The sequence below is a fragment of the Diabrotica undecimpunctata genome, chromosome 7 (assembly GCF_040954645.1).
Source record: "Diabrotica undecimpunctata isolate CICGRU chromosome 7, icDiaUnde3, whole genome shotgun sequence".
Lineage (NCBI taxonomy): Eukaryota > Metazoa > Arthropoda > Insecta > Coleoptera > Chrysomelidae > Diabrotica > Diabrotica undecimpunctata.
In genome coordinates this window covers 126,175,008-126,188,590 of record NC_092809.1, presented here as the reverse complement: position 1 = coordinate 126,188,590, position 13,583 = coordinate 126,175,008, and the positions used below count along the sequence as shown (strand labels likewise).

General features: G+C 32.0%; 2 protein-coding genes across 2 annotated transcripts in view; both read right to left on the bottom strand.

Moving 5' to 3' along the window:
- BicC (protein bicaudal C) overlaps positions 1-13,583 on the bottom strand; it is a 635,428-nt gene that overhangs the window by 97,951 nt on the left and 523,894 nt on the right. The window lies entirely within an intron of this gene.
- On the bottom strand, positions 808-13,407 carry LOC140446968 (N(6)-adenosine-methyltransferase non-catalytic subunit METTL14-like). Its single transcript, XM_072539563.1, has 5 exons — positions 13,214-13,407; positions 12,998-13,165; positions 11,397-11,833; positions 6,965-7,218; positions 808-1,259 (listed from the first exon to the last, which is right to left on the bottom strand). The coding sequence occupies exons 1-5, from the start codon at positions 13,277-13,279 to the stop codon at positions 1,006-1,008; spliced, it is 1,179 nt and encodes a 392-aa protein (XP_072395664.1). The 5' UTR covers positions 13,280-13,407; the 3' UTR covers positions 808-1,005.

Below are 13,583 nucleotides of genomic sequence, written 5' to 3'. Positions count from 1 at the left end.
CAGGTAGAGACTCACTGAAGAGCCTGGATGCAAACCAATCATCAGTGGAAAACTTACTGTAAAATCCTTACTTTGGTACTCTTTTCTTCTTACCGTATTTCTCTATCAAATGTCTCAAAGCAAACAAGGCATCCATTGTCCTCCTTTATGGCATAAACCCAAACTATTCTCATATATCCTATTCATTAGGTCCTACTGTCTTACCAGTCTTCAACCTATTTAAATCTGTCTTTCCTCTAATGTTCTTCATTTACTAATCTAAGGTACTCATACTATATTTGCTTTATTTCAACATCAGATACTAACACTCTTCTATCTGCAGTCTTAATCTGCCGCACGGGAGTCCTTTGCTTTGACAATGCTGTAAAACCTTTTCATCCCCTCGGGTATTTCTAACTATATCCTTATTTTCCTCTCTTTTAGACCTGGCATACCTCTTTCTTCTCCCTAACCTTCTATCGCACTTCATCATTCCATCAAAGGGGAATATGATACATCCCTACTAAACTCCAGATTTCAATTTGAAGTTTTTCGAATGCAAGTTATTAAATCTTACATTGGCAGTACTATTTACATACAGTTCTTGTAATAAATCAATTAGATGTTCTGGCGTACCCATTTCCCTAAGTATATATCACAATTTATCCTATTTTACTGTATTGATCTTGGAGTACTTAGTCAACAAAGCACAAATATGTGTCAAGATTAAATCCTTGTGATTTTTCTATAATTTAATATATGGTAAGAGTATTGAGTTGGGATAAAATATAGTAAATAGTAAAAATATTGCAAAGTAAAATGTCCACAGTTACACAAATGCCTTTTATTGCCTATTCTATTACAACTTCAATTAAATTTTTATTTTAAAATCTGACATCTGAATTCATGTTTAAGAATATTAAACTGAAACTCCAGCTTAAAATATCACATATGATTTTAAAATCAGACAGTTGTAAAAAAGAACCATTGTATTAATAAAAAAATATCAATCTTAAAAAATCCGCATCAGCGACTTCGTCCTCTTCCTCTTGGAAAATTATTCCTGCCCCTACCACCACTGTTTCCTTTGCCTTTGGCTGGAGGACTCTTAGGTCTTAAGGCTTCTATTCTATCAGTGCAACTGGTCGTAAGGCTAGTAGGTGTGAAATAACTTAAATAAAGGTCTGAGTTGAAATTGGAATTTGTTAATTCAGGACCAATTGTAAGCCATCCTGGACGGATTGTACTATCTCTGCCAAATATATGTAGTCTTCTTCTTCCTTAAATAAAACATTATACACAATGAAATATACATATTTTAAAAATGAGTTCTAAACAGGTTGACTGCGTTACCGGTCCCCTGGGACCGGTGTTCGTTATTATTAAAATGCGGCGTGTGAAAACTGGAAACTTTTTAAAATTGCGAAAGGCATATCTTCGTTAATATTCGTTTGTTTTAAATGCTAAAAACAGCTTTATACTTGTCTTAAGATTCTAAACATTTCTAAAAGAAAAAAATGTACCGGACTTTGGGGGCCGGTAACGCACAGAGATTACAATTTGTTACTCGGGTGCGAGACCGATCATGCGGGATCGGTGCATATTTATATATCTGCATGCTTGCGCAGTCAATCGACATTTAGTATCGTTTGTATGTCATATATATAGCAGGTGTGTTTACGTCCGTGTTTTACGTGATTTTACTAGTCTAAAAATGTCATCCCGCGTTAAAAGATTTTGTTTTTAGCTCAAACAGCTGATACAAACAAAACAAAAACTGTAGAGTGTAACGAACCGAGTACTTCAGTTGAAAATAAAAAATATGACGAAGATAACCCAAGTATTGTAAATTCGCGCCAAAGTCCAACTGATTTAAGAGACCGTGTGCTTGCAGAGTTGCCAAATAGTGACAGTGAAAATGAACGGGACGATCCTTTTGATTCGGACGATTCTGTAATCGACAAAATCTATGTTCTTTCTTCAGATGAATCGTACAGTGATGTAAGTGAGAGTGATTTATTCGACGATGATAATGAGACAAAAATTGATAACGAAAAAATGTCAGAATCTGAAAATGATGATGAAAACGAGTGGCATGATATAGGTGAGAGTGACAATGAAACTGATGAGTTGAATCAATATCAAGATATGCCTATATTAAATTTTAACGTTAACGAAATAAAAAATCCTATAGACACTTACAAGTTATTTGTAACCGATGATCTTTTAGAGAATATTGTCACTGAAACAAATAGATTTGCTCGGGAAATGTTGTTAAATATACATCGATCAAAATCACGTATACGTTACTGGGTTGACAGCGATATAGCCAAACTGAAACGTTTTTTTTTTCAATATGTATAGTTATGGGATTAGTTGATGGTCCCGCAATAAATTTATATTGGTCGAAAGATCCCATGTTCATGAATGAGTTTATTACGACTACCATGAGACGAGACAGGTTCCTTTTACTGATGCGTTGCATTCATTTTTGTAATAATCAGCAGTGTAATAAAGATGATCGGCTCTATAAGTTAGGGGAAGTTTTAAAAGTACTGAATAAAAATTTTCAAGCTGCATTAACTCCAGGACGGATTTTGGTAGTCGATGAAAGTATAGTACCTTACAGGGGCGGCTGGTCCTATGAGGCAGGTGAGGCAGTGCCTCACCAGTATCAATTGACTATTTACGTTCTTTAACTACAATTTAACTTTTTGGAATTTTCTAAATAACTTTATTTTCATTATGATAAAAAATTAAAATATGTACACCCCTGATGTATTATCTTTGTATATTTCTTCATAATCTACGGGCCGGACAAGGGACAAGCTTAAACCACAAAATATTAAATAAACAACGGCTCCATTTTCCGCGCCAGCTTCTAATATATCATCTGTGCATCTCATTCTCTCTTTAAAAATTATAGCCGCCGAGGCAAGCCTCACGGCATTGCTCTGTCTGACATATTAGACATCACATTATCTAGCGAAATTCAACATGATTTATTTATTTTCTGCCCACGATTTCACCGAACAAGAGAGGCATGCCGCTCTGGTTTGGTGTAGTTCTTTTAATTAGCAGCGTTGCCGTTTGGGTACAAAGGTACCCAATTCGCTACATTTTTTCCCTCGGGGTATAAAAGTACATTTTAAATAAAACATAGATTTTTATTTGAAAATTGTAACAACATTGTTATGTTGTAGTAGAGTATTTTCCTTTAGTAGATGGTACTATACATATTGTTCTATTGTTTTCCGATTTAACAAAAAATATTTTTTTTCTATGCATTTACCAGATTGGCAACATTGGTACATTTTGGAACATTTCTGCAAAATTGTTGTAGTAAGAGTAAGTAGTAGTTAAATTACTTCCTGTTGACCTCTTTGTGCGGCAGGATCACGTTTGACGTATCTCGTGTTGTTTTTCATTAAAAAAACAGTAAGATTACATGTTATATAATAAGTGCATATTCTAATAATTTTTCATCAAACTGATACTGTTTTTTCCATTCTACAAAATAGAAATACAGACATTGTTAAGGCCAGAAATTTACTTCAAAATACCCTAAGTAAAATACGTGAATTTAGGAGTAACAGTACTTATTTTGATACAATTTATGAAAAACTGGATACCGCTGCGTTACACTCGAAACGTCGTCGTAAGGGAGTTGAAATGACTGATAAAACTCAACAACTAAGGCAAATTTTTTTTGAAATTCTTGACATTATAGCAACCCAAATAGAGGTTAGGTTTTGCGACGTTGAAAAATTACATTTCTTTGATCTGTTGAATATATCAAAATTTCCCATTTTTGCTAAAGAATTTCCTCATGATCTATTAAAAACTTGACAACGCAGTATAATATTTTTGATATAAATCAACTAAAAAGTGAGTTATCCGCTATGTACGGGAATGATATAATAGAAAATTGCGCAAGCCCTTATGAAATGTTAACTTTTTTTCACGATTATGATTTAAAACTTTGTATGCCAGAAGTTTTTAAATTATTATGCATTTGTGTTGTTTTGCCAGTGACAAGTGCTTCTGCAGAAAGAAGTTTCTCCGCGCTAAAAAGGATTAAAAATTACATCAGAAATACAACTGGACAGACACGATTGAGTAATATGGCAAAAATCTCAATTGAAAAATCATTTATAAAATCACAGGATGAGAACGTTTTTATAGACGATGTAATAGATCATTTTGCAGAACAGAAGTCTCGCAGAATTCCTTTAATTTATAAAAAACTTTAAATTTTAGAACTCAGTTTTCCTTTTAGAATTTATATTTTTTGAAGTTTTTCTAAAATAATTATAATTTTTAAAAATCGTGAAAAAAACAAAATTTAACCCTTTGTTTAAGTTTATTTAACGTAAACGGCCTCACGTTATGATGTCACAAAATCGACCTTCCGACTAACATCTTACGACGAGAACGATCAATGGAGATATGCTAGACCGAAGCTTCAACTGAAGGGATATGTGAGAGCGTGAAGAAGATGGCACTAGATTAGCAGTCGCCATTTATAACACTTACTAACAAATCTCCCAGATAAAAAATACCTACTAACCCCCAAAAAAATATAAAAATCCCAAAAAAATTAATAAAAAATATAAAGATTCAAAAAAAATATAAAATAATAAAAAATTCACAAAAAAATTATAAAAATAAAAAAAGGCCACGGGAGAGGCCACCTAGATCCTTGAGGCTACAACTTGGCCGCTAACCAAGGTGCAGGCTCGAGGATTAGAGCTCCCTCGTTTTTCGTTCGCTTTTATCTCACGATACGAGATTTCATGATAAACCGGAGTAAGTCGCTTAACGACACCTTGGGTATCATTTAAGTTACATTTATGAGCACCCTATTACACATGGTGCTCATAAATACAGCTCAATCGCGGACTTTTTCAAAAAGCAGTCAGCCCTTATGTTGCACCTTCAGTGCACATAAGGGAGGGTGGAGGAGGGCTTAGGAGAGCTTTGAGGTGAGGATGACTTTTGTTGATCCGCGCGCGTATCGTCAGAAGTCCTTCTCACGCCAAGTCATTGTTTGCTGGCGCGAGCAATGCCTCCTTAGCCGGGTATGACTGGAGCAAAGAGAAGCTAACCATAATAATAATAATTTTCCTTAAGTGTAGTGTGCCTCACCATCTTGTACTATCACGAGCCGCCCCTGGTACCTTATCAAGGAAGAATGAAAATAAAGCAATATCTGCCAAATAAAACACACCCGTATGGAATTAAATTATATAAGTTATGTACAGTGAATGGTTATACTAACAACATAATCGTTTATCGTTGTAAAAATACGACTACCAATGCAAATACTGCTCAGAGTGAGCAGATAGTGTATGATCTTCTTGAACATGTTGAATTCGAAAATGGCTACTATCGCTATTTGTATGCTGATAATTGTTACTCGAGTTTGTCTTTGGCCAAATTATTCTTCAAAAAACAAATAATTTATTGTGGAACCCTGAGGTCCAACAGAAGAGGTATTCCCAAAACGGTACCTAAAAAAATGAAAAAGGGAGAAATTTGGGGTACACAGAACAACTCCTTACGTATTATAAAACGGATGGACAAACGGCCAGTTCTGATGTTAAGCACTGATCCAACCCATACAACTACTTTAGGGCCAACAGGAAAGCGAAACTGGCAACGTGAGTTTGTATTGAAACCAAAGGCAATTATTGATTACAATCAAGCAAAAAAAGAAGTAGACTTTAGTGATCAGATGAGTTCTTATCATTCCGTTTTAAGAAAAAGTTTAAAATGGTACCGTAAACTAGCCTTTGAATTTTTGCTTGGAACATCTATTGTAAATGCCTGGATTGTTTATAACAAGATTAGTTGTTCCACAACATTATCTATAATGGAATTTAGAAGAAGATTGGCGCAGGAGTTACTTGTTACTACAGCTGCACACGAAAACACCACTACTCCCAAAAGAGTTCCACATACTTTTAATAAACCGTCAGGACCTGGAAAGAAAAGGAGAAGACAATGCCAAGGATGCTATCATAAATTAAGAGAAACGCATTCAAGCAAACAGGCAAGTAATATGGTGACAAAAGTAACAAGTTACTAAAATGAATGTCCTGGACATCCAGGAATGTGTTTATCTTGCTTTAATAGCATTCATAAAAAATAATCTATTTTTCTGAAACTTGATTGTTTTTTTTTTAATAACTACGAAAAAATCTTTTATTTTCCTGAAACTTTATGTTTTTTTTTTTTGTTTAATAACTAAGGAAATAAATATTATTTAGTTTACATGTTTTTTTGTTTTCAAATATCATTTACACTAATAAAATATTAAGAAGTTTTGATCTTTTAATCTAAATCTGTAAAAAATGGTAAGCTGTCTTGATACTTTAAAATATTCTTAATAGGAAACCTGATCAAAAACCGAATGACAATGGTAAGTTTTAAAATGTTTTTACTGTTAATAACTGATCTTAAAACTCGTATAATTTATATTATAAAACTGTAAAGATGTAAAAACTAATTACGTCACTACCCGTCCCCAACGTTCGGTAACGCACCGTATTCGCGTCAAGCCACCGGTCCCGGGGGACCGGTAACACTGTTCTTTGGTTGACATATTTTGGGAACGCAGTTAACCTGTTAATTAGGGATTCATGGAATTTGGTTTATAGAGTAACTTTTTATCAAATTATCACACAAATGTGCGGGGTGTGTGCCAAAACCAGTTTGTTACAATGGCTGCATAATAGTTTTTAATAATCCTAATGTGTAATGTAAATAAATACACAATTTTTAATAGAGACGAAATACTTTGTGTGAAGAATAATGTGTCTTAAATCAAAAACACTGAAAATTAATATAATGAACAGTTAAGAAAAGAGTGATGTGTGTTAATTGTCTCAAATTGGCGACACCCTCAAAATTAAATGCAAGATTTTGTGTTATTCATAGTCACAGAATTATTTGAAACAGCCAACAAGAAAAACTTTCTTACCTAAACAAAAATGTTCAATAATGTGAAAAATCTCAACTGGCTTCTCCAAACTGCCATATTCATTTTCTTCTGAAATTATTAAGTCTATATCTACATTGGCATGTATAAAATCACCATCAGTGGATCGTCTCACTGTACCCTTAATACCCATAAGGCAATGTTCTTTAGTCCTTTGAAATACTGCCTTGGGGTCTAGTGTTTTAGAATGACCAGGATTCTTTATATTTGTCCTGATCCATGATATATCTTCACATCTACAAGAAAAATTAAGAAATAATAGTTATTGTTTGATGTATACTTATTTGATTACAGAAGTCAAAGTTACTGCAATTTGGCTCTACATAATTCTTTCATCTGGTTTATTGAATGCTACACACTATTTTATCAAATTATTAATACTTTTCCCATCTTAGATTCAGACACAACATGTTCCCATCAATATTTCATTGCCTTGATTTATTTAAATAATTATTTATAATGAGGTGTTTAAAATTAGCATAGCAAAAGCTTCTTCAAATGTTTCTTATACAGAAACAGGTGAAATAATGTAATCAATGAACCTAACCATGACACTAAGGTTTTTGCTCCACAGGAAACTTAAAATGTAATAGAATTACACAGAAAACTATCAAATATCTTAGTAATAGACAATAATTATGCAACTAATTCTTTTTGTTTGGCTTTTTTACTTATGAATTGAAATTGACTTTAACCCTTTCGCTCACTGTGTACAGCATAATATTGTACATCAATTTAATGATATCAAAATGACGTTGTCAGATGCTTCTATCCGCTTTATTCACAATGTACAATATAATGTATACATATTAGTTTTAATTTCAAACAGTTGCTTCCATCTAGCGTTGATTAGTTTAAAGTAAAAAAAAAATGAAATTCAAGGAAGTAGGTTGCTGTGACGGTTACTTCAGTTTCTGGATGTAAGGTGGCTTTTAATAATTTACAGATTGGTTGTAAATGTCAGATATATTTTTGTTGATGACTAGAAACACTTGTATTTGCTGCATTTACGGTCCACTTTGTCCACTTTCCGATAAGTTTGTTTGTTTTTTCTATATTTGAGTAACATTAAGGTACAGTATACTGAACAGTGTGAACATACGGAGGTCGACAGGTATGTTACAAAACTAGATATTATTTATAGTTGTTTATCCTTCATTTATTTTGCAGTATCAAAATACATATAAAAATGAGTAAAAGAAAGCCGTTAAATGAAAAACAACTAATAGATCTAATTGAGGCCAGTCTATCAGATATTGACGGGCTTAGTGATGACGACAATGACGATTATGGTTGGGGGGATAAGGAGGAAGAAGTTAGCAGTGATGATGATAATGAGTTGAAGGAAAGCAGTACAGACAACGAGGAAGTTAGTTGTTCTGCTGTTGATGGCAAGGGAGAGGGAAGAAGTTAAAGCATACAGAAGGTATTTGTGATTTTTAACTGTTGTGAAATAAATTAATTGTTATTTTTTTAGGCGAATTAGTTGAAAATCAGGAAAGTCCACCTCATCTTGAAGATGCTGGAGCAACTACATCGGAATGTGAATGAAGAGTAGTAATTAAGTAAGACAATTATTGATAGATTCTTGACAAACAATGATTTGAGTAAAAAGAAAGATATTATTTGGCGCAAAATTGACCGCTATGAAACACCAAAGTACATCAATTGGCATACCCAACGGCAAGATGATATCATAGAGCTTGAAAGTCCATATTTTTATTTTAGACAATATTTTACAGTTGCTTTATTTGAAATAATGATAGAAAATACAAACTTGCTTGCAGTTCACAATATGAAAAAATTTGCTTCAACAAATGTAGGCGAACTAAAAAAATTGTTAGAATTCATATACTGATGGGGAATTTACATTATCCACATATAAAATTTTATTGGCGCCCACAATTACAAGTAAAACAAATTTCTAAAAGTATGCCAATGTAGGTTTTATTCGCTAAGGACTCATTTATATTTTGTAGATACCCAAAGAATAAATGTTGGTGAAATCGATCAGGATCGCTTTTGGAAGGTACAACCTTTGTATGACATAATTAGATCCAAATGCTTGTCTTTGCCAATCGAAACTGAACCAAAACCTTGGGGTATTAAAATTTTTGCATTGTGTGGTTCCAGTGGTTTAATTTATGATTTTCTCATTTATCAAGGGGCTACAACGGAATTGAACAAAAATCAATTAAAAGTTTTTGGATTAGCAGCATTAGTAGTTCTGAAATTATCTGAAAGAATTGCAGTACCAAATGTTCAATTTTTTTCGATAACTACTTTTTCAATTATAATTTATTGCAATTGTTGCTGCATAAAAATATTTATACTACTTGTACAGCAAGGGGAGATAAGTTTAGCAAACCGCCTTTGCTGCTTGAAAAGGAGATTTCAAAGAAAGGTCGTGGATTTTCTGTACAATATGTAGTGGTTTGACAATAAAATAAAAAAATAAAAGTGTATAGGAAAAGAAGATGAATGTAAACGGTGGGACAAAAATAAGAAACAGTATATTTATGTGAAACGACCTGAAGTAATTAGAAAATATAACCAACATATGGGTAGCGTTGATAAATGCGACTTTTTGATTACTTTATACAGAACCTTTATTTGTTCCAGGAAGTGGACACTTTGTATGTTTACACATAGTATCGATATCGCCAGTTCTAATGGCTGGCTGGAATACAGGCAAAAGGCGATTACTTTAGGTATTCCAGACAAGAAAATATTGGATTTGGTTCATTTTAGGGCATATGTCGCTGAAGTTTTGATAAAATCAGACAAAGTATTCTCCAGAAAACGGGGACGTCCTTTGGATACAAGAAAATCGACGTCATCTCTGTCACAGAAAAAGCAAAAAACAGATACTAGACCAGCAGCAGAAGTAAGGCTGGATGGATTTGGTCATTTGCATCATCCTTTTCTTCTAGGTGCAAATTCCCTAAATGTGGTTCTAGAACCAATTTTATGTGTAAAAAGTGCAATATACACTTATGTATTTAAAAAAAAAAAACAAATTTGTTTTGTTATATCATACAAATAAATAATTAGTTGCAGATATATTATGATTTTTAATTGTATTTTGTTTTCCAAAGTCGCAAGAGCTACTAAAATTTACTCACAATGTGTAATATATTGTACAGATCGTATACACCGTTTGTTCACAGTGTACAATATACTGTACAATTCACATCCCTTAAAAGAGGTAACAGGGAATTATTTTGAGTAGGCCAAAAATTTTTAAAAAATTAAAAGAATATGCCTACCAAATTTCAAATTTTTATCTTAAAAAACAAAAATGCATGAGCGAAAGGGTTAAAAATGCATTTTCTTATTTAAACAATATGAAATTAAATTTGATGCCCAATTCTATATCAAAATAGAATTGGACCCAATTCTATATCATTCATTTCTTCCTGGTTTTTTTCATGGTTGAATATGATGGAATATGTAGCAAGAATATGAATGTCAATCAGGTGGTTTCTTAATTTACTAGCAACTAAAACTTTTTTGTTTTTTAATTATGTGCCCATTGCAACCTTTATATAAAAATTGTTAATTTTTAGGCTAGCACTAATATATACTTTACATTCCATAAATTTTTTTATATCATTCTTAATAACAAATTGATTTCGCATAAATTTAAAAATTAAATCAAATAATACTTACTATACAGCATTCCACGTTAAGAAAATAACATTGCGGAGATAGGGCCATGTATTTCTTATGGACGATAGAAGCGCAGCGATGCCACGATGAACACAAGCACGATTCAGGGTTGTATAATTTGTATTTTCGTTTTCACAGACATGAATTAAATAATTGTTTTTTAACGTAATTGACCAAAAGTGCCCATTCGAAACAAGAGATGAAAAGTAGGGAAAATGATTTTAATTAAATAAATAGTATTTACAAAAGATAATTTTATTTTATCTTATTTTAATTATAGTAACGACAGTTTATTTGTTTTTCGGTAAGAATATCATATACCATGAATCATAGAAATTAGTAGAAAATATTGCTTAGTTAAATCATGCACTTTGCCGGCTATTAAAGATTTAAAAGCAAATAAACGGACCACTTGGAATGCGTATATCTAATTACTAATTGCAACTTAAAATAATACAGTGTGCGTATGTCAGCAATTTTATGTCATTCTCTGAGACTACATAATGATAATAAGGCTTTGTGGTTCTTCAGTTGTTATTCTGACTTTACAGTTAAATGTTAATTAAAAATGGAAATTCGAAAAATATATCGACAATCTGTTAAACCGCATCCCTGAGAGTTTTGGCAACACTGATCTCCATAAGCCTAATGTTATTTTCTTAACGTGAAACACTCTATAATAAATACAACTAATATACCAAAGTCACACAAATAAACATACCAGTGTCACAAAAATATTTACCTCCTGAAACCCCATTTTCTTAAACAAACTCTCCCCATGTCTAGCCCTTCTGAACTCCCACACCACAAAAATACAAAACTTCTTTGGGCAGCCACTTCACCAACATCTAAATTCATCACTTGGTCCCAACTCCAAAACTGCATATTTGTTGCACCCATAGTCCTTTGATACTCCTCTAATGGTGGTTCCACTAATATCACATCAAATTTACTATTAATTGTTTTTAAGTCATAAGTCATTAGGTCACACTTAAGATACATAGGGGGAGTAGCAGTCTCCTGAATGAGTTCGTCTTTTAACTTGATAAGTTCTCGTAGCTTAGGATATTCTTCAAACCTATCTGCTAAACCTACATCACGAATGAAGTTTTGAGGCCTCTGACCAGTGTCTACAAAGTGTTGGCAGTAATCATTGTGAGGATTGGAAGATTGTGTTCCCTGAAAATTCAATAGAATTAAATTTTGAATTCAAATAATAATAAACTAATATCATTCCCAGCATAATAAATAATTTGATTCAGTGTACCCTATTAATTCCTATACAACGTAAAATCCACTAAATTTGACTGATAAAGTGGAAATTTCTAGAAATATATCTTTAAACATGCACTTTCAATTAAATTTATCTAATATTACTGCCATTTTTAAAGAAATATTACTTATTTTCTCAAAAATCTTGAATTTCATTACAGAACTTTTTTATGCAAAGAAAATGACAATAGTCTGCTGGAAAATCATGCAAGCATATCTTTAGAGTTCATTTAAAGACATTACTTATTTTCTCAAATCATAAAACATGTTACAAAACTGTATTTGATTAATTTTTTACACAAAGGAGGATGACAACAATTTGTGTGAAAATTATTAAAACATTTGTTTAAACTTCAATTCTATTTATTATTCTATGTACAAAAGATACATCTTCAATTGCTTTTTAACCAAGAATGACAAAATAATTATAACACAACTATGTCAACTCTATCAAAATTAGATATATCAACAAATTAATTAAACTGTGTGTTATTTGTTTTTCATTAATTTAAGAAATATAAACTGTATTCACCAAAAAACCTAACCCAAATTATCTGGAAAAACTTTGCTTATCTATCTATTTGCTTAGTATACAAGAAACCTCAGATTATTGTTTAGTAATATTTGTAATTAATTAGCTCAATGTATAGATCAAAATAAATCCTCAGAGTCAAGGAATGATGCAGATGATGCTAAAGCTTAAAAAATAATTATTAAAAGTAGACTAAGAGACGGCTAATTTATTTAGAGCCGGCATAAACAAAGTTATTATTGCCAATATGATCGCCAACATTCAACAATTGGACAGGGTACTGAAAGAAAAAGAAGACCATGAATATGGCCTGCTTCACTGCTTGAAAGATGCACTGGTGAACTCTCAAACTTAGAAAATCCAAAAGTATGAGGAACTGTCACTACAATCTAACTTGCTACCTTATATCTTTTATTATAGAATTCTTACTAAACAACAATAGACTCGAGCAGAATCATAAATAATATGGATATGAAATATATGGGACAACATATAAACATACCAATATGCAACACATTACTGAAATTTAATATAAACACCTTTAAAAACAGAGAAGAATCCTTGTAAATCAACTCATCTGTATAGTCCTTATTTTTATAACCATATTTTTCGTTTTCTCCAGCATTTTCTTTGCTGGTTGATTTTTCGTGGGAAGTCTCTCCGGTTCCTAATACACTTCTTAATTCATCAATACCAGATACACCAAACTAAAAGGAAAAAATCAGATGTGGTTTGCAAAATATTCCTTTACTTACTGTTTGTGCTAACAACATTTTCCTTTTGCGAGATTTTTCTCGTAATTCTTTCAGCATTTCAGCCATTTTCGTAAGTTTTTTTATTTTATATGAACCTAAAATTCAAAATGTTTATACAAATATTACTGTTTATCACAACCTAAACCAACCAAATCAAGAATTCACTTAACCTCCAAAAGTTGGCTTGAGGTTAAATTATACAGGGAGGTAACCAAAATTTATCATAATTTCAAATTGACTACAATTTAATAATAAATATTAACTTTATAGATTATTTGTAAAATTATACAATCAAAGAACAATTTTGCAACATTTAGAAATATACATTTGAATTAAAGTAACTTTATTTTGTTAAATTTTTCTGAAAAAT